This window comes from Cyprinus carpio, chromosome A13, assembly GCF_018340385.1.
Source record: "Cyprinus carpio isolate SPL01 chromosome A13, ASM1834038v1, whole genome shotgun sequence".
Lineage (NCBI taxonomy): Eukaryota > Metazoa > Chordata > Actinopteri > Cypriniformes > Cyprinidae > Cyprinus > Cyprinus carpio.
Window position 1 is genome coordinate 24,557,814 of NC_056584.1, and position 21,985 is coordinate 24,579,798.

A 21,985-nucleotide genomic window follows, 5' to 3' on the forward strand; every position below is an offset into this window, starting at 1 on the left:
TCACTGGAGAAACCAATATTATGAACTGTGGACTTGTGTTTTGGACAGAAGCAAAGGTTTAAAGTAAAAACAGCTTAAGGGTGGATCTGTTTCATATAAACATGCAGATTTTCACTTCACAAGACGTTACAATAGGAAGTCGTGGCCTAATGGATAGAGAGTTTGACTCCTAACCCTAAGGTTGTGGGTTCGAGTCTCGGGCCGGCAATACCACGCCTAAGGTGCCCTTGAGCAAGGCACCGAACCCCCAGCTGCTCCCCGGAGGCTGCAGCATAAATGGCTGCCCACTGCTCCGGGTGTGTGTTCATGGTGTGTGTGTTCACTGCTGTGTGTGCACACTTTGGATGGGTTAAATGCAGAGCATGAATTCCGAGTATGGATCACCATCAGGGCTTGACATTAACTTTTTTGCTCACTAGCCAATGTGGCTAGTGGTTTTCCAAAGTTACTAGCCACACAGCATTTTTACTAGCCACATTTTTGTTGTTGTGAATATACTGCACTAGCACGCAAGCGCAAGGCAACACTGTGTGCATTAGTGATGTGCGGGTCATGTCATGGTCATTTTTCAAAACAGATCAGATCGACGATACACAATATTATCGTGCATGGGTGGAGCAAGAGAGAGACTCTTTGTTCTTGTCATAGCATAACCATTTGGTGTTTTAAACCGTGCAGGTGCCCGAGAAAGAGCCTATGGAATCACCAATAATCTAAAATATATACTTTCAAACATACTGATAAACTAACATTAAATATAAAAATACTGTATTTAAAACAGCTAGTTCATATATAGTCAGACACAACTGTCATATTGTGCGTCCTGTGACAAATTTGCCGCATCTGCGCACGGAAGTTATCAGTCTAAATGTTCTGCAAAATCAGTCAACGGTGAAAATCAATAGTAGATTTCATTTAAAGTCCAACAGTTTAACACTAATATTGGACATAAATGAACACGTTAAATATAAAGTATTCAAAACAGGTAAGCTCATATATTTGGAGTAAAGTTCAATTGAACTGATGCATCAGTTATACAGCGCTCCAGACCGTGCACCGCATAACGAGACCGACGCACCGCCACAGAAACAAGAATGAGATGCATTCTAACATAACTGTGGCATTAAACTCAGTTAGTGAGGGCTCGTTTAAAATATTGCACATATATAGGTCATTCAGATTACTTGTTAAAGTGCAATGAAAAACCTTATATCTGCAGACGATGTACGTCTGTTTGTGGATAGAGACTTCACCGGCTACATGCGCTAATCCTCATTTGCTCACGCGTGTGTGAGTGTGTGTGTGTGTGTGTGTGTGTGTGTGTGTGTGAAATGCGGTGCTGAAGTGAAATAGCTGGGCAGTTTGATAGCTGAATTATAATAGGCCGTGACCCGCACATCACTAGTGTGCATGTAATACTCATGGGAGTTGTAGTTTCAGATGCCTTTTAAAAACACTACAATTATTCAACCCGCCAAAGTGACTAGTTGGAGTCACTGTGTTACCCGCCACAAGCAAATTCCACCCGCATTTGGTGGGTTGGCGGGTGTTAATGTCAAGCCCTGGTCACCATACTTGGCTGTAGGTCACGTCTCTTGCACTTTTACTTTTAACTGATGGACTGGAGTGGTGTGGATTACTTGTTTACAGCTGTCTGGACTCCAATTCTGACGGCACCCATTCACTGCAGAAGACCCATTGGTGAGCAAGTCATGGAATTTTAAATATTCTGATAAAGAAACAAACTCACCTAAATCTTGGATGACCTGAGGGTGAGTAAATTTTCTCATTTGAACTAGGGATGCGCTGAAAATCATTGGCCGAGAATGGCATTTTCATTTTTTTGGCCAAAAGAGAAAATATCAGCTGAAAATATATGGCGTGCCGCACCGCCAAATAGTTCAGCTTGCAGGTTTCACTCTTCCTCTAGTGAGATGCTCCGCTTAATATTCCTCTCTAAGCATTTCTGTGCGTTTATTTGAGTTGCTCACAGCCCATCTGAATGCTCACTGGAAAAGCAAAGTCTGCTCAAATAAGGCGCCGACAGGAAATTTCTATGTAGTACACTTGTTCCTGTTTGGAATAGTGCTACTGCTGTAACATGGTGTAGTATAGTTGTACTGGGCAGCACTGGTAAAATGATGCTGCCCTCTCGTGACGCTATGCTCTGTACACATGCTCTGATAGTAATAGCTTTGTTGAGCTAAAAAAATTCTGTTAAATCTGATTCTGTTGCATAGAACATAAAAAAAATCTAATGACATTTGATAATATATTTTGTGTCCAATTTTATTGTTTTACTTTCAATAAAAGTGTGATTATTTAATTGGCTTGTTTTTTTTAAATCCAGTATAATTAAAATTTAGTTTAAGTCTTACTAAATTATTTTTAAATATAAAAAAAATTATTAAATAGCATTTTTGGTCTCCGTTTTTGCCTAAGTGCATCCAGAATTTTCGGGTTCGTTTCGACCCAGAATTTTCATTTTGGTGCATCCCTAGTTTGAACAATTCCGTTAAATCGATTACTTGCTCACTGGACCGCAAGTTATTATCCACTACTGTACATCAAAACAGATTTCCTAACCCTAGGATGAAAATGCGGCAGAGTTTTCGGTGTCAATAACTGCAGGAGTCCTGTCTGAGATAAACCCCGGCGGGATAATGACTCCAATGCGAGCTGTCACGGGAACAGTCAGATCCATAAGTGTATTAGCAGAACAGTGGGAATTGTCATTAGACTGATGACTTACAATACCACCTTCAGTTTAACAAAACAAGACAAAAAATAACTAGCACAGCCAGGAGGACTGATGTTAATGGTGCAATCATGTTTAAATGCTCCCTTTATTTCATTACCTACAGTTAGTGTCTAAAATTTAAATGGCCGAGGGGGGTTAAATATACTCCTTTAGTTCTGTAGGGATCGAAACATTCTCACTGAAATTGCAAAATGTCAGGTAAGGAATGAACAAACCCACATGGAATCGGCAGAATTGGAAAGCCCATCATTTACATGATTCTACACGTCTCAGAACTAGTGATGTGATGTGACAAAACTAGAAAACTTTCGTGGCCATCAACAAAGCTGTCCAGACTTCACGCATGCGAATCAGGAAGCATTAGTTTTGTCACATCATCTCACAGACGACACGGCATAAGATGACGGCCATACTAACCACAGCGACAGGACCCCAGCTCCTGTTGTACGAGCTCCAGTTTGGTTTGGCAGCGATGGCACCGCCGACGGTTCTTTTGCTTGGGAACTCGTGGAGAATCTTCAGAACATGAGGCCTCCCCGACACGAACACGCTTCTCTGGAGACGACTCGCTCTCCGAACCTGAGGCTGAACACACAAAACACACACTTATGCAGTTGCAAGTACATCGCTGTTTGAGATTTAAAGGATGTAGGCATTACTAGGTGTGTGCTAAGGTGTTCTGAATGCTGTTGCCAATCAATAACCAAAACCTTATTTCAAAATATGAATAATTTTATTCCTCAAACTTTACGATAATTTTTTCACGTTCAGTTAGTCTATTCAATAGTAGAATTTAAATGGATAGTTCACCCAAAAATGAAAATTCTGCCATGATTTACTCATCCTCCACTTATTACAAACCTAAATGATTTCCCATACTATTCAACTCAACAAATTCTGTCAACTGTTTGGTTACCACTTAACAATTAGAAATAAATAAATAAATATTTTAATATCTCTTCTGTTTTTTGGTTACAACTGAATAAAGATAAGGAGGGTTGGAAGAACTTGTGGGTGAGTAAATGATGACAGAATTAAAATTTTTAGGTGAACTATCACTAAGTAATAATACACAAATCGATTAATTAAGAATAAAACACTGCATAGTCTTCACTGTATGAATTAAATACATACTGATTCTTGTTAAAGCTACAGGAGCTATTAAGTCAAGAGCAGTGAGTCATACTCTTTTTCATTTGTTGTTTGATTAACATTAACGACACAGACAGCAGCAGGTAAATTAGACTGCTGTCCCTTTAAGACAGCGGTTCTGAATTCCAGTCTTCGCGCCCCCCAGCTCTGCATATTTTTCATGTCTCTCTGTTAACACACCTGATTCAGATAATTAACTCGTTAAAAGTGAGCTCCATGCATGAACTGTGTTCCCATTAACATGGTCCCTACACAGTGTTTATTGCTCCCTACTCCCTGAGTAGGGAAAATCTCTTAAAGTTTACCTCACTTCGGAACATTCATTCACAGATTTGACACACACGGACAAGTGTGACATCATATACCTCTGTAAATAAATATAATTTAAATACACGTCTCGCACACTTCGATGCACTTTGAATGGAACATATATGTTCACTTTGAACTAGAATCATGACGGAATATCCTGTGATGTCTAATTCTCAGGGCACTTACGTTCGAATAGAACAAACGTCTGAAGCCATAAGAGAAACATACAAAATGTGCAGAGCAGGGGGCGTGAGGACTGGAATTGAGAACTGCTGCTTTAAGACCTAATGCACAGATGTAATATCCTGATACACATCAATTTGTGTCATAACCAGCTGTGTTTATGTGAATACTGACCAAGACGGGCATTCTGACATCATTTTGTGTGTATTTGACCGTGTAAACACAATAAGCCCAAAAGAGAACTAAATCTGTGATCACAAGCTGTCTGAGAGGTGACTTTCTGTGATTGCTTCAGATGTGAATCACAAAATATATCGCCATAGCGCCCAGTCCTAGGAAGCGGGTATAACTTGGAGCCACTGCAGAGGGATCTCAGAGGCGGCAGAAAGTTTGCAAGAACACATGGTTTGACCAAAGCTTCTACTCTATTGATTTAGCTCTCTCTAACCTTTGTTAGTCAGTCTAAACCAGAGCTTTCAGTGGTTTCAGAGCTTTAAAACTCTTCTTTTTGTGGATGGAGAGGTGAAAAGAATGTGTAAAGTATTAATACATTTCTGTATTGATTCACAAAAAAAAAAAAAAAAAAAAAAAAAAACAAGAATTAAATAAAAATAAAAACACAACAAAACATTACAGAGACAGTTAACATTTGTGCAGTTTGTAACAGTGGATTACCTTCAAACAGCTGATTTGAGTCTTTCTAACCACATTCGTTTGCTGCTGTAGACTTACAACTCAGTTCTTCAGTGGTGTGATGTGCTAGACGATTATTAAAAGCTGCCAGACACACACATATACAAGAACAGTGGTGAGATGTACCTGAGTCGCAGGGTCGTTTTGTAGGAGTGGATAGCGTGCCTCGAGCTGTGTCTGTACTGGAGACTTCTAGGAGATAGAGAATGATATAAGATTTAGATTTATGCATTTGGCAGATACATTTATCCGAAGCGATGTACATTGCATTTTTCAGTTCATGCGTTCCCTGGAAATCAAACCCATGACCTTGGCGCTGCTATTAAGAAGCGTTTTTCCCTGCAACCCACCATTTGAGATTCACTGGTCTAGATCTCTAAGGATTCAGACTTTCTGGTTGTCTTCAACTCCGATTTTGGCATTTCACATTCCTAAAAGCTAATAAACAAACACATTATAATGTGTCTGTGGATCTTATTCATCTGCAGTATTATCTTGCAGTGGTCTATCATTCTCTATGACTGCTGTGTGATATTAAAACAATTAGGGCCCATCTGAGACTAGATGCGACAAGCGCTAAAATGTCATCTCAGTTATTTGAAGACAGAATTTGTGTGTCCTCACCGTCCTGTGCAGGAAGAGTTGTGGCTTCTGTCGAGGGCTCTTCAGAGCTGGCTGGCTTGGAGGACAGGGTTTGGCTACTGCTGCTGCTCGTCTCATTACAGAAGACTGCTGATTGGCTATTGCTTGAGCTGGGGGCGGGCTCTGGAGTGCAGTCCTCGTCTGGTTGTTTCTTCTGTATGTCTGATGAAGAGAACAACAAAGCATGAGCGTCTTTCAAACACAGTTCAGACACACTGATTCAAGTATAATCGTGATTATACAGACCATGTGATATAAATCACTTACCAGCAAAACATTTGGAGCAAAGGTTCATGGTTTTGCTGGACCTGGAGAGAGAAAAGGATAGAAAGAAGATATTCCCTTGAATGTCTATATAGAGATACTTCATGATCCTTGGTACTGATTTCAATACTACAACAAAACCTAAAGTGCTGCTGAATTCCTTTATTCAAAAAAAAAAAATACTAATTTATTAATATACTAAATTAAAAAAGAAATAAAAATGTGAAGCCTTTATAAAAAAAAAAAAAAAAAAAAAAAAAAAAACAAACACAAACGAAAGGGTTCCCATACTTTTATTTAATGCATTTCCTGCATGAACTTTCCAATTGTTTGTGATTACTGGATAAAGATGTGTTTGATTTAGAACAAGTTCATCTGACTCACTGAAAAAAAAAAAAACTCAAAAAGTATCGAAAAAACATAAAACAAAACTCACAAAACAAACAACCCTATGGCTTGCAATCAAGTTTACCCTACACAAGAGCAATACCTATTTAACAAGCTATTTTAGTGGGGACATTTGAAAAACAAATCGGAATTGTTTGCAGTGTGAACAAAGCTTCAGACGCCTCTTCAGTGGAGAGCTCTTCACTGTTCTTCACTTGCAGACTGAGGGTGGAGACATCAAACACTATTTTACACACACGCAAACAGACATTGCACTTCCTGCACACGTTGGAAACTCTCTCTCAGGATGACACAGGTTACCAATGAAAACAACATCAACAGACCTTCTTCAGCACAATCAAGAGCAATCATAATCAGCGCCCAATCAAGCAGGCGGAAGGATGCATGGGGAGAGAGCAGGGCATTGTGGGTAGGAATAATACATAAGAAGATGAGCACATTTGAGTCTTGAAGAGCACATCACTACATGAACACACCAATGGGGCATCTGTGTGTGTATGAGAAATAAAAAGGTTGGAAAGTTGTTTTTGACAGTGCTGATTATAATGATTGTCACTGACATAATCCGAAACGGTTAAACCTGTCGATCCATTGAAACACATCAGGTGCCTCCTGAACACTATGACTGGCTGATCAATGCTATAATGCCCACCAACCAAAAACTGGTCCACAAATCAGCCAGAATAGATCACATGGGTGGAAGAATAAACTAATTACAAAGTAAACACCTCGACGACCAATGATACATCACCACTTTTAATCAAATCCAAAATGTAACGACCATAAGTATCTGTGAGTGAGTCCATTTTGACTTGTGAGAAGCCACTTGAATCGATTAAAGCTACACTCCATACTTGCAACTTTCATTACCCTTGCAATGCTTACCATGGATTTGCTGACTAATGATCCAAAAAGAAGGTAATTATCAGTAATTAAAGCTACATAATGAGAGCTAGTAGTAACAAACAAGATGCTTGCTACTATATTATGAAAATGTAATTTAAAAAAGTTGCTTTTTTAAAATAAAAAACTTGGTAAAATGAATCAAACTGTAAATGATTGCATTAAAACCAATAATGCTAAAAAGGCAATAGATAATCAAATAAACACCTTTATGATAGTAAAATAAATCTTAATGATTTGTAAAAAATAACATGAAAAGGCATTAGCAATGCACATACCCACACACAAACACACACACTTTAACTGAAACATACATGACATTTTACACACACTGTGCAGCCAAACTTTTAGATATTTTCAGGAAATGCTACTGTTTGTGTGCGTGTGTGTGCTTGCGTGTGTGCGCATGGTATTCCTAAGTCAAATGACTGCAGGCCAATCAAGCCAGCCTCTCTCCAGATTAATCTGACATCTCCTGTTAAATGTCATCTGCAATTATGGCTTATGAAAGGAGGAAACAGCCCAATCAAGACTCCAGTGCGCACACACCTCAGCCCACCTTCTGAAGACTCACTGTGTGTGGCACATTCAACAACCTGAGAAACACAAATCACATCACACCATTAATCAAGCCATTTTACTAAATAACCACAATAACACAATCTAATTCAGAGATGTGATTGATGCCGCGCTTCCTACAGAAGGAACCCACCTGCCAATAATTGGCTCTAACTACATACTAAACAAAACAACATTAACATTTTAATGTTGTACTTCTTTTATTTAATAACGAAAATGTTTTTCAAAAATGACAATTATGTATCTTCAAAAGATGATGTAATATCTGCTAACATACGCAAAGTCTCAAATGCTATAAAAGCTATTCAGATTCGGGAGTCATTTTGACTGATCCAAATGCAACGATCCTCTCAAACAGGACACTCCAGAGTCTTAGCATCTATTCACCAGCCTGTGAAGTCCTACCTGATATCAACTGAATACACACAGAAACCACATCTCTGTATGTGTGATGTCAACAAAACTCAGCAAGCAATGGGAATGTTGCCTTATTTAAAAAGTAGCTGCTGTTCAAGGTCTAATATTATTGCACTTACCTTGAAAGAAAATTAAAGCAACATTGAATTGGTGACGGCTTTCTTTAGCAATAATGAGAGTATTCTGTGGGAATCACAGGGGACGGCGGATCCAAACACAACAGATGATCTCACTCTCCACACTCATTCCCTGCACGCACCAGCTCCCAAAAGATAATGCATGCTTGAAAATGAAAAGACTGACGTGCTAACAGGTGTTAAAATGGAAGATGCCAGATGGAAGTTCGGAAATGGGATGAAAAATGAAACGCCACTGCTGGCCTTTACACTTCAGCCCCTCTGAACTGCAGCGCCCTCTATCTACACACACAAAGAAATGTCTTTGTGGAACAGTACAGATTTTGATTTAACTTTAATGTCAAACATTTTTGTTATGAATAATTAGATCTTTTGGTTTGCATTCGTACAGTTGTAAACAAAAACTTCAATATAAATTACATTTAATCCACTAGATCACCCATATATAGACATTACCTCGTAGCTATTTAACAAACAAACAATTTTATTTCATTAAAGGGGTCATATGTCGTTGCTAAAAAGAACATTATTTTGTGTATTTGGTGTAATGCAATGTGTTTATGTGGTTTAAGGTTCAAAAAACATTATTTTCCACATACTGTACATTACTGTTTCTCCTCTATGGCCTGCCTTCCTGCATCGATTTTCACAAAGCTCATTGTTTCAAAAAGCAAGGTGTATGCTGATTGGCCAGCTACCCAGTGCGTTGTGATTGGCTGAATACCTCAAGCGTGTAACGGAACTGTTACCGTACCGTGATGCCGTGTGTCCCAGCGCGACAAGACAAAAACAATAAAACCCCATTACAAACAAGGCATTTGTTGCATTCCAGTGGGAACATAATTACTGATTATAATGACTTTTACTGTCTTTTTAAACGCTGCATCGCGTATCGCGCTGCGTAAACAAAAAAGCATGTTTGCATTTGTGATCGGAGAAACGACAAACAACAAGCTCTACACTTCTCAAAACTTGCGTTTGAATCATCAGTGGCAAATTCTTTACATATGAAAACGTACTTGCAGGCTGTGAGTCAGAAGCACCAGACTGTCGTTGCAAAGTTGTAATTGCCCCACTTTATAGAAATAGACACCGGCACTGTAGGTTACTCTCACAGGAAACAGTCCTCGTTCTCCGTAAAATGCGCTGCACACATCTGAATATTTGGGTTGAACTGGAACAGTGTTGTAAATACAACTTAACCACTGATTTCTAGTTGTGTCCTCTTTTGGAAGTCCAAACAAAGTAGTTTTGTTTTCACAAGGAAACACACAGTGTCTCCACGACATGGCAACAGCGAGAATAAGTTACACCTTCTTTCTTTGCGTGAATATTTGGGCGGCGTTATGCTAATCTTCCCACATTGTGACGTAGACATGTGGTTTAGTTTTTGCAACTTTACAGATCTTCTTTATGCACCAACAGCTTGTAACACTCGAAAGAGAAAGGAAAAATTTCAACTGCGTCATATGACCCCTTTAATTTTCCAGCAAAATAACTATAATATGACATACAATGTAACCCTGACTTACAATTACATTAAAAAGATAGTTCATCACATACCATTTTATTTTTTTCTGCTGAACACAAAAGAAGATATTTTGAAGAATGTAATCAAATAGTTAATGGTCCCCATTGACTTGCATTGAGTTTTTTTTTTTTTTTTTCATCATATGGAAGTCAATGGGGACCAGCAACTGTTTGGTTAAACATTCTTCAAAATATCTTCTTTTATTGTTGAGCAAAGGAAAGGAACTCAAACAGGTTTGGAACAACTTTAGGGTCTGTAAATGTCATGATGGCAGAATTTACCATTTTGGGTGAACTATCCCTTTAATAAAAGATTTTATACCCCTACTCAGACATCCTTAAAATTACTCTATCTGAGAATTACATTTTATAAAGCAAATCAATTCAGAATAGACTACAATTTCTGAAGCAAAAGATGAGGTTTTGAATCAACGCAGCAACCTGTTTTGTTTCCTAACTACTGTCTTTACTTGTATCCGGTCTAGTAGTTAACCACATCTTCAGATAACCTACTGCACTAAGGATGGGCTGAGTTTACTCACGTTACTTACATCAGATACTTCATAGCCGTTGGTTTAATCTTGACATATTAGCAAGGATGTGCGGTTGTTTTACAATTCAAGTAGGTGCACAATTTTTCTTGACACTGGTTATCAAAACAGAGCTGCATTTGCTTGTGCCATTCAACACCAGTTGGGCAAGTCTACACAAGATTGAGGGAAGAACCACTCATGTTCTGAAACTGCTCTTACACATGCAACAGGTTGCATGCCATTAGTATTTTAAGTGAACTACAATTTAGTCCACATTAATCCTTTCAAACTAAAACCAGATATAAACAGGTAAAAGTTTATACTGATGCATCAAAGTACCCAGAGAAATAAAGCATGGAGGAAATTGATAAGAAAAGTATTTATGTAACAGGGGCTGTGGGAAATCTTTTGACCATCTGAGTAAAATCTGGAAATTCAGAAAACAAAGGAAATGCTTAACTGTTTATAAGGTTGGGTTACTATCTTTTTAATGTATTTAAAATTCAAATAGGGATTTGGTCTAAAATGGCTTAAATGATTTTGCAAAACAAACAGCTATTTTAACCATTTGTAAACTAAAAATGTTTAATGCTTCAACAAAGTTTTATACTAAACAAACACAAGAATGTGGATTAATCATGGTCATTTAAATGCACCAATAAACAGTAAAACATCATCTACCAACATACAGTTTTTGCAAAATAAACAATGCAGAAAGCAATGACGGACAAAAATGGACAGCTTTAACTGAATGACAAATTAATCAAACTTGATTTTACAAATCATGATTTACTAACCCTCATTCATTCATTCCCAACCCATATGATTTTATTTTTCCATGAGCACAAAAGGAGAGCTGCTGAATAATGCAAATAATGAGATCTTGATCACATAAAACTACTGTACGCCTTCAGTCAAGTGGACTTTATCATACTTTTTTTTTTCTTTGGAGCTGGCAGTTATTTAAAAAATAAGAATCACAGTGAAAGGAAAACTGGGACTTTGACATTACAAGGCTGATTCAACATACACCTCTTTAAGGACATTTACTGTATTATTTAATATATCTCTGCACAAAGCAACCAGTCAATATGTTAAAGTCAAAATCTGAAAGGGAAAAACAGTCAAGGAATCAGAATAGAGAAGGACTGCACAGCGCTATCAAAAGCCAGATATGATGTGCTATGTTAACGTCTGCTATGTTTCAAATCTCATGTGCATCTTCAATGACAGCAACTGTGTCACTTGAATACAGAGTCCAAAATCCAAAAACCACTGCTACAATCTATTGGAGTCTTTCAGTCACACAAACATGACACATAAAGCAGAGAGCTGAAAATGACTATAGTTAGTGATCATGACAAAGATGAAAAGACCAATTTGTAGATTATTCATCACGTGTCATCATTTTAAATCCACCAAAATACACACACCCATGTACACTCACACCTTGAAGTAAACCTTGACTTCATTCCAGAAAATGAACAAACCACAATGACAGCACTCATCTGGGTCATTAATATACTATTGCAATAAAGCATGACACTGCATTCTGCCATTTTTTGCCACTAGCTGCAAACAGGTAGTCTCACCCCAAACTCACAACACTAGTTCAATGAACCTTTCTTTGTTGGAATGTGTGGACCAAAATGGTCTTCTAATTGGTTGCTGGATGACAAGTTGAAAAATGTGACCAATCCTCCATTGATTAATCAATTTTGAAAAAAAGTACGTAGATTTAGCAGGCATTTCTATCACATTCAGTTCCCTAAATCTCCATTTGTGAAACCCTGACCTAACAAATCAAAGACACCATCAACAGATTTACAATCTAATTTACAAAATAAAAAAGGCAGATTAAGCCTATTTTATAATAGTTTAGTTACGGGGTAAAGTGAGAGGGGCTTTATGTGATTAAATCACTTGATACACGAGCAAAGCAACAATTACTGGTGTTGCATAAGCATTTGATCCAACCTTTGCTTTATCATCTAATTTTTTTAATGAAAACAAATGGACAAATGGCTAATAAAAAGCTGTGGAATGATCACCTGTCAGAGGTCTGTCTTGCCCAGATCTGGTGCATTTGTTTGGAGCACAGACAGCAAGGAGTGTCAAATGACTGCACCTGTGAGCCTGACACGTGCTTGAAGAAGTGCCCTGACTGATGTGTCACTCAAGAAAAAGGCAATCTGTCATTAGCCTTTGATGACTGTGTCTCAAAACCTAGGGAGGTGCCTACCTAAACAGCATTTTAAGTAGGGCTGCACAATTAATCCAAATTAAATCACAAAGGTGATAAATCACGATTAGGCAGAAGCTGCGATTGTCATGCGTGTCTTTCAGTGATGCACAGTTCTGTGATCAGCAGTAAATCTCCATCCGAAGGCCAGAGGGCACCCTCACGCGGAAAATCCAAATATGCCCCGAAGAAGAAATCCAGGAAATGCCTATCACTGCAGCTGAATAAACAGAAGATTTAACTGCTTTCATTGATTCAACGTGACTAATAAACACACGACTACGGGAATATATGGTTTATCGAAGTTCTTATTATTATAATTTTCATCAAAATAAAGTATATCTATAATGAAATGCTAATCGACATAGCCTTTATCACTGCTTACAATACAAAGAAATATTGTGTGCCTTAATTATTCTGTTTAAGAAGCCACATCATCTCACAGAAGGATTTATTACAAAACCTCGACTGACATTATGAAGTGAGTTGAGTAAAAACATGTTATTAAATGTGGTATTTTCACGTGCCGTCCGATGGAGCAGAATTTACTACACAGTGCCGTAGTTCACTGAGAAAATACACAAACAGCTGTCATTTTCGCGAATGATTTCATAATCCTAGGATTACATTGTCTGCGATTATGAAAGCGATTTTGCATAGCTTGTCAGAGAACTACGGCACTGTGTAGAAAATACTGCTCCACCTGAAATTAGGTGATGGAAATTTACTACTAATCACAGACCGGCTTTACTGACAAAATGGGCATGATAATCGCGATTAATCATGCAGCCCTAATTTTAAGGCATCAGAATTGTGCATCAAATGTTCAAAATGCTGTCTAGGTAAGAAGAATGTCCCAAAAAAAGAAGGAAAAAATCCCAAAATGTTGTCTAGGACAAGAGTTTTCAAACTAGGGCAAAGGGAACCCAAAGGGGCCGCAAGGGAGTGCTAGGGGTCTGTGGAAAATTTTACAAAAACACTGTGTTAAAAATGCATTCTAAAATAATAAATTCAAATAAAAATTATTAAAATAAATTAAATACAAAAAAAAAAATAATACAAATATTGCTAAAATGAATAAATCATCCAGTAGGAAAATTGTGTAATGCAATGCAAATTTCCAAAAAAAAAAAAAAAAAAAAAAAAAAAAAAAAAAAAATTAAAATTATTATATATATATATATATATATATATATATATATATATATAAACATTAATGATTCACAATATAAACTTGATCTTTTACACACACACACACAAGAGAAAGCTGCTTTTTTATTCTAGGATTGTAGCATATAAAAGATTGAAAGCCCCTGGTCTAGGAAGCCAACACACAATGTTTTGAAATGCATCATAATGTCAACAGTGATGCCATAAAAACCTGTCTAGGGAGGCAGCTTACCCAAAATGTAGGTTCTGAAATACAATCCAAAAATTATTGCCACCTTTAATGCTCAAAATATTGTCTAAGAAGGCAAGACGCTAGATTTTAAATACAGCCAAAAAAATAAAATAAAATAAAACGATGCCACAAAGAAAATCTGCAAACGTCTATGCTAAAAACGTTCAATACGTTTTCTGGATACAAAACGAACATTATGCAATCTATAATGCCAAAAAAGCTGTGAAGATAAGGCATTCAAACATAGCCAATGATTGTGATAGAGGACAGGAGGAAATGAGTGATCTGTCAGTCCAGCTCACAAAGCTCGTTAAAAACCACCAAATCGCCCAAATGTGCTTTAGATGAGCCTGGACTTTTAAATGCAAATGTGTGTTTGATGGATGTATGTGTCTTATGCGTGTTCGAGGGAAAACAGCAGCTGTGGATGTGAAAAACAGGAGTGGTTGTTCCCCACCCCCATCCATCGGCCTACAACAATGAACAACAAACACTTCACATTTCATTCACATTTCTCGCCGTATCCACATCTAATTCGGCGCACAGGTATACTCACGTGTAAAATTAATCATCTTACCCCCAAAATCCACAAGGGCAGCGGGGAGGAATACTAGGCGGCTTGCTGCGCTCGCTTCCTGTGTCCCCCATGGTGGCGATGTGAAGGCGGCAGGGTTCTGCGGGAAACACCGGGGATCCGCTCGCGGCCTAAAGCTTTTGCGGGAATTCCTCGGTTCGACGTTTAATCAAAAACGCTTTACACCGAAATCCCCGAGCTTAAAACGCAGCGTAAGAAGTGAAAGATGCGGACACGAGCGGCCGTTACTATGAATCCGACGTAATTTAGACAAAATTCAAGAAATTAACGGCCGCGTACAGTCCGACGGACCGCACCGGGAGTCGAGGCCGATCAGCTGGCGAGTGGAAGATACCAAATCTTGAATAGGGTTTTGTTAATCCTAAGTAAAAAATCATTTAAACGACAACATTCCGGTTTTGCTTATATTTGCATAAAATCTTGTTGTTAAAAAGATAAATACATAATATGATGTTTACGTGTTCGACCATATATATTAACATCACGTTAATACAGTTTTAGCGATCCACTGTACCCCCAAAAAAGAAATTGGAACGTTCCAAGCTGTATTCCTTGTTTGTAAAGGGGATTTGTGCTTTAAAGCTAAGTACAAGACCTGCTGCAGACCCCTACACACGGTAGCCTTGACTACAACGCATATTGAAGCAAAATACAACAATTATATTAAAATAATAAAATAACACTTCAAATACATGACATTGAATATCACATTGACAACACGCTGTCTCAAGGCCATACAGTTTTGTCTCTTTCTCTCTCGGAAGGGTGGGATTACAGTGATTGAACTGTATAAAAACTTATATTATATATGAACCTTTTTAGAAGTTATTGTGTTGAAAATATTCAGGGTACAAAACTATTTTTGTTTACACACTTCAAGAATTAAAACTAGAAAAGGAAGGTGCGTCAGTCTGTTGTTGGCTCACCTGAAAGTCTCAAGGATGCTTTGAGTTTGAATGTTACACATGCTTAATGGACTTTAAATACTTCAAGGTTTATAAAGTTGTAAAGGACAGACAGACAGACAGACAGATAGATAGATACAGGGCCACTGCTGGCCAAATGGGTGCCCTAAGCAGAATTGTATTGTTGTGCCCCCTCCCCCAAATATTATGGGAAAAAAACTACTACTATAATGGTCAAAATAGAACTTTAATAAAACATAAATGTTAATAAATAAATTGTATTATTTACAAATTAAAATTGTGGCTCTACAGCAAAAAATAAAAAATAAACAAATTACACACATTAAATAAAACATTTTAAAAGATTAAATATCAAAATAAACAATAATAAATTGAATCAAAAATCAACAGCAATTTGAAAGTATAAATAGCAATGGAATCTATTTTACTAAGTGAGCAGTATTTTCTTAACCGTAAAATGCGTTTTTTTATATAATTATGTATTTATGTTCATGTTTATATTGTATTTCTGTATATGCATATGTTAATATTAATATAGAACATAAGTTTTTTTTTTTTTTTTTTTTTAAGCAACTGGGATGGTGCACCCCCTGGGAGTTGGTGCCCTACGCAAACTGCGTACTCTGCGTATAGGGAGCGGCGGTACTGGATAGATGAACAGTGAATATTTCTTCGTTTTTGTTTTAAAAAATAATAATAAAAATCAATTTCTTAAGCATATATTTTCAAAAAGCACAATTTCTTAATAAGCATGTCACCCAAGAAATAAAAAGTTGCATAATAAAGACCATAATTAGCAAACAGCAAAAACTGAAATTTTAATTAATTCTAATAATACAATTACAACATGTAAAAATTTATTTTTTGACAACATGCCCCAATGGCAGCAAGAGCATAATTCATGAAACAGAAAAAAAAAAAAAAAAAAAAAAATAACATAACATATCAATATATCAAATCATTGTGGCTAACAGAAATTGTAATCAATAATAACACAATTACAACCTACAGTATGTTACTGTATTACACTGATGTGTTGCAAATACTCAGGGACTCTAAACTGTCTACAGAATGTGTAAATCAAATGCAGTCACTGTATCATGACCTACCAAACACTGGAGCAAGTGATCCTTTCTTTATCAGCGTGTGCTGTGCATTTATGTGATAGCTGAACATGAGTGGAGGGTGGAACGATTCCCTTTCAAAACAACATCTCCCTCATCACTAGCTAAGACCAGCCTGAGGCCTCCAGGTCTCCTGAGATGCTCCACACAACTTCAAAGACAATGTTCCCCTCATTTCATTCCCCTCCTAAAGAACTTTAGGAATTAATGAGAAACTCTTTCAAAGATGACAGAGCTATAATGTAGCTTGAGTGCGTCAAGAGTAACACAGATTCGCTTTCTTTCACAATGTTTCATTACACTTAAGTCGCACATAAACACCGAACAGTCACTCAGGAGAAAAAACATCTGATTGATACACATATTCATGAAGGATTACAAGAGTTCACATCAACTTTTCAACTTTTTGCAGCGATAGAAATCCCCCTTTACTCTCCGTGTTGTTTCCTGCCTGGAGAGAGACTATAAAGGCGACACTCTCAAAGGAGGTTTGATTATTTCATGGGGAAAATCAAGAGGTGCGGTGCAGCGGGACCTTGTAGATGCATTGATGTGCAATAAAAAAAAAAGAGAGACAGAAACTCAAGGTGCCTGGAAGAGGGGGAAAAAAACAACTGCCATGGTTTTGCTGATGAACATGGGTGAACTTTCATGCTTTATAAAAAACACTGGAACAAGGCCTTTGAGCAAAATAAACTCATTTAACTTTTATATCAAGGTAGGTACAGTCAAAAGCTTTTTTTTAGTGCTACATTGAAAGATGATCCTTTCAGAGTGATACACAGTGGATGCAATGCAATTCAGTAGACCTACCGCAGGTACATACACACTTGAAGCAAACTAGCATGAAGGGATTTACTCTAGGACACAGTGGAAAGTTCCTGGTTCACATATGCACTCTTTAAAAAAAAAGGTTTCAAAGAGAGGGTTTACAGCAATGCCATAAATGAACCACTTTTGGTTTCCCAAACAACTGTTCAGTGAACAGTTCTTAAAATAACCATTTTTTTCTCAGTGTTAAAGGGGTGTTATTATGCTTTTTCAAACGCGGACAAGTTATTATGCTTTTCAAAAGGACCGATTTGTTAAAGCTTTCGTTAGTCGTACACAATGGTGCTGTTTTGAGCATAAAAAAGACTGCAAAGTGATATCAAAGATCAAAATGTCCAGACCTTCAAACTAGGAGATAACGTTTATCTCTTATCAGAAATCTACTTTTTTCCAAACAAAGGCTTACAACAAATGTTTACCTCGTTTGACTTTTGACACAATATTTACACAAAACTCACAGGCGCATTTTAGGGGATTTGTGATTGCTGTCCCCATAACACCAACACACAACTGAAGAGCTAAACCCAACTCGACAGCGCAATGGGAGTCTCAGAAAGACCTGGTTGAGCTGCACCAGAGAAGGCAACAAGTGTTATCACTAACAACTTAGTATGAGAGCCTGTTCTAGTACACCCCCAAAACAAAATCAAGACCTTGTAAAAGAGCATACTTGGACCCCTTTAAGAACATTTTAATAGTCTAAAGAAACTTTGTCCACTATATAGAACCTTTTGTGGAATGGAAAGATTGTGATTCAATGGCATCAACGGTTCCATGAAGAACCTTTAACATCCATAGAATCTTTCCATTGCACAAAAAGTTCTTTATAGTGGAAAAGGTTTTTTAGATTTTTTTAAAGTTCTTCACACAAAGGCCTTGTTTGCACCTGGTATTAAGATGTGTTTTTGCTGATCTGATCATAAGTGGATAACGCTAAATAAAAAATGGTTCTTTTAAGAACGGTTCACTAAAAGGTTCGAGGAACCAAAAATGGTTCTTCCATGGCATCACTGCAAAAAATGCATGAACGCTAACAGGACTTCATGGAACCATCAATGTCAGTGAAGAACCTTTATTTTTTTTAAATGTTCAGACACACAGACAGATATTCTTAAAGGGTTAGTTCACCCCAAAAGGAAAATTATGTCATTGATTACTCACCCTCATGTCGTTCCAAACCCGTAAGACCTTCATTCATCTTCGGAACACAAATTAAGAAAATCTTTAAAAAAATCTAAGAGAAATCTGACCCTCCACAGACAGCTATGCAACTGAAATGTTCCCAGGTCCAGAATAGGAGTAAATACATCTGTAAAACACAATATACTAAACCATTCCTTTCCCCATAGTAACCAATAACGTATTTTTCGAAAGTATTAAATATTAAAATAACAATTTACTCAACCATTCTTTTCCCCCGAGTTACGTCTTCCGCCTTTTTGGATAGTATCCAAGAACGTATTGGACGTAATTAGTGTTTATCAACGTAATAAGCGTTGTTTACACTTAGGGGAAAGCGTGGGTAAGCATTGTAATACTCTATAAATGCAGAAAACGTAACTCAGGGGAGAAGAATGGTGAATAAATTGCCGAAAAATGGTGATAAAGTGTTTTGCTATTCTCATAGCATCGCAAAACTGAAGTTGAGCCACTGATGCTACATTTACTGTTTTATGATGATGTACACATGGACATTTCAGTTGCGTTGCTGTCTATGTAGGGTCAGATAGCGCTCCGATTTCATCAAAATATCTTAATTTGTAATTTTCATTATAAACGAAGGTCTTACGGGTTTGGAACGATATGAGGGTGAGTAATTAATGACATAATTTTCATTTTGGGGTGAACTAACCCTTTAATAGATAATAAAAAAAAAAACTTAAGTGCTATTATAGCAAAAATGTGGCACATGTGCTGCTCTAGAAACTCTGCATGTCAATACAGCTGTTTGATTCATGAGGGCCAATTTCAGAAGAGGGATGATACAAACAGCCATGGATTTCATGGGAAATCTTTATGTGTGCATGTCTCTCCATAAACGAGTGCTTCTCTTATCCTTTAATTCCTTCTCAAGAAAGAGCGAGGGCTTTAGTGACAGTGTTTCAGTGTTTATAGGGCTGTGGATAGGATAACAGAAAGCATCCTTTTATAAGAACCTTAATCTGGTTATAACAGGATTGGACTCTTGTTGCAGTAATGTAATGTCTACAGCAGTGTTTCCCAACCCCTGTGCTGTGGCACACTAGTGACAGGTTGTCAAGTGTGCCGTGGAAAATTATCAAAACTTTTTATCTCTATTATATTTAGTTATTCTTAGTATTATTTTAAATCAATGCTATTGGTCATCTTTATGTCTGTTTGTGGGTATTAAAAATATTTAACCAATGAAAAGCATTCAAAAGAGGTTGGGACTAAACCTTGTAAAGCCACTGGACCCTCAAACTGTCAATTAAACCTCATAACTCCACCCCACCTCCATTCAGAAAGTGCCACGCACAGTCTGGAGACAGATCTCTGCTTGTTTGCAATGCAAGGGTAAATAAAGAACTGATGATTTAATAAGTACAGCATGTTCTTTACTCAAGAAACACCATGTCTATAAAGGATAATGTTTTTTGTGTTTAAAGAGCAAAAAACAAACCAATCACCTTCCATCTATATCTAACAAACATACTTATATAGCCAGACAATGCATAAAGCTTTATCTTTTATATCATGTGATTTTGACCAAATGTATTCAACAACAAAAATCTGAGCGGACAAAACACATATTGCCATCATTCGCTGGTCAATAACCTTGTAACTCGATTTGAGCTTGATTTTCCTAAAATGTTAATATTATAATGGCACATGCAAGTGTTTTATCATATAAGCCACAAAACCAATTCTGACGATGCTGTGTTTAATAAGTAATTTTTTATTTATTTATTGTTTTATTCTGTTTTGTTTTTACATTTTCTGAAAGTGGTAGTGGTTTTGGACATACAAGGTTACCTATCGATACTTCACTCGTACTGCGTCTGCTAAGACGCTATGGGGGAAAACTCCTTTTTATCCGATGACTGAAGCCAAAAATGAACCTATGGCGATGAAGCCAGCCAGAATGGGCGGTACCATCTGGATATATAAGTGGGGATATCACCATAGGATCCTCAGATTTATTCTCCTTCATTCGCCGTGGAGACGCCTTGCAGCGGATCAACACCACTCTTAGGGATGTCAACGATTAATCGATGATCGATTAATTGTCGATAAGAGATGCAATCGATTAAGGCTGTCGATGGTCGGTTAACCGATTTAATGTTGGGCTGCGTGCGGCTCATGCGCACTCAACACGTGCGAGCGGCTGTGAGTGACGGAGACCGTATATAAACGCACCATCATTCATTCACAATGTACAAATTAAGCTTTTAATGTGATTTAAACTTTAAAGTACATTAAAATAGAAATAACATAAAAGTTCTTCAACATAAAAAGCTATAGAAATGTAGTAACTAATCATTTCATCAGATAACTGTTTCATATCGTGCGCTTTCCAGGGCTGCGGGACACAGTGGACAGGTAGTCTATTCATTCCTACAACTTGTTATAATTCGTTCCTATGACTTATTAATTTGTGGCAACTGTCCATGTTTCATTAATTTTGTTCCCTAAATAACCCATGATTTAAGTGAAATAAGGGAACAAATTAATAAATCGAACAAATTCTTAATTCTTGAAATCTTTAATTTCCCTTCCCGTGTTTACCACAGTAAGAGATGCGAAAAAAGTGATTAAAAGTGAAAGATAAAATAAACCTGCAAAATTAGAGGGTTAGACTGTGAAGATTTAGGAAAAGAAACAATGCCTATATGTTATTGAATTTGTGGAAATTCGTGAGCAACCGGCAAACCAGAACAAAGCCGCGTAAATGAAGGCTTGAGCGCATCCAGAGGCATGGTCGCGATCTAAGAGTTTCCTATTATTCCTCTTATAAACAAAGCTTTTATAGGTACCACACTTGTCATAACCAGAGCTTATAATTTGTAAATAATAATTGCTGGATTCAAAACAGCGATTAATAGGCGCTGTGTGACCGACACAGACAATACGTTTTCCCGGAGCGTTCACTGATGTCACTAAACGGTGACGCCGAGCATCGTTCACAAGTTTCTGCATGGACCTACAGTCTACCAGGGCACAGGTTCTCAAGCCCGGGGACAAAATGGGATGCTTTAAAGGAAAATGTATAGCCTATGTAGCCTAAAGTAATAGGCCCAACATAAAAATTACAATTTTTTTTTCATACTTTTTTTTTTTTTAAATATGCGCAATATACTTTTGACTTAAATAATTAAGATAACGGATTTAAAAC

General features: G+C 37.3%; 1 protein-coding gene across 4 annotated transcripts in view; it reads right to left on the reverse strand.

The window, feature by feature from the left end:
- Positions 1 to 21,985, reverse strand: part of LOC109108876 (AN1-type zinc finger protein 3-like) — a 36,007-nt gene that overhangs the window by 8,742 nt on the left and 5,280 nt on the right. For 2 of the 4 annotated variants that reach the window (XM_042769448.1, XM_042769447.1), the window contains exons 1-5: positions 14,733 to 15,087; positions 6,008 to 6,048; positions 5,723 to 5,902; positions 5,225 to 5,290; positions 3,179 to 3,346 (exon numbers count right to left, since the gene is read on the reverse strand). In XM_042769448.1, the coding sequence (XP_042625382.1) occupies positions 3,179 to 3,346; positions 5,225 to 5,290; positions 5,723 to 5,902; positions 6,008 to 6,048; positions 14,733 to 14,803 (526 nt within the window). In that variant the 5' untranslated portion in view covers positions 14,804 to 15,087. Of the gene's footprint in view, positions 1 to 3,178; positions 3,347 to 5,224; positions 5,291 to 5,722; positions 5,903 to 6,007; positions 6,049 to 14,711; positions 15,088 to 21,985 lie in introns of those variants that run through there. The other 2 variants (XM_042769449.1, XM_042769450.1) reach the window with 2 other exon arrangements.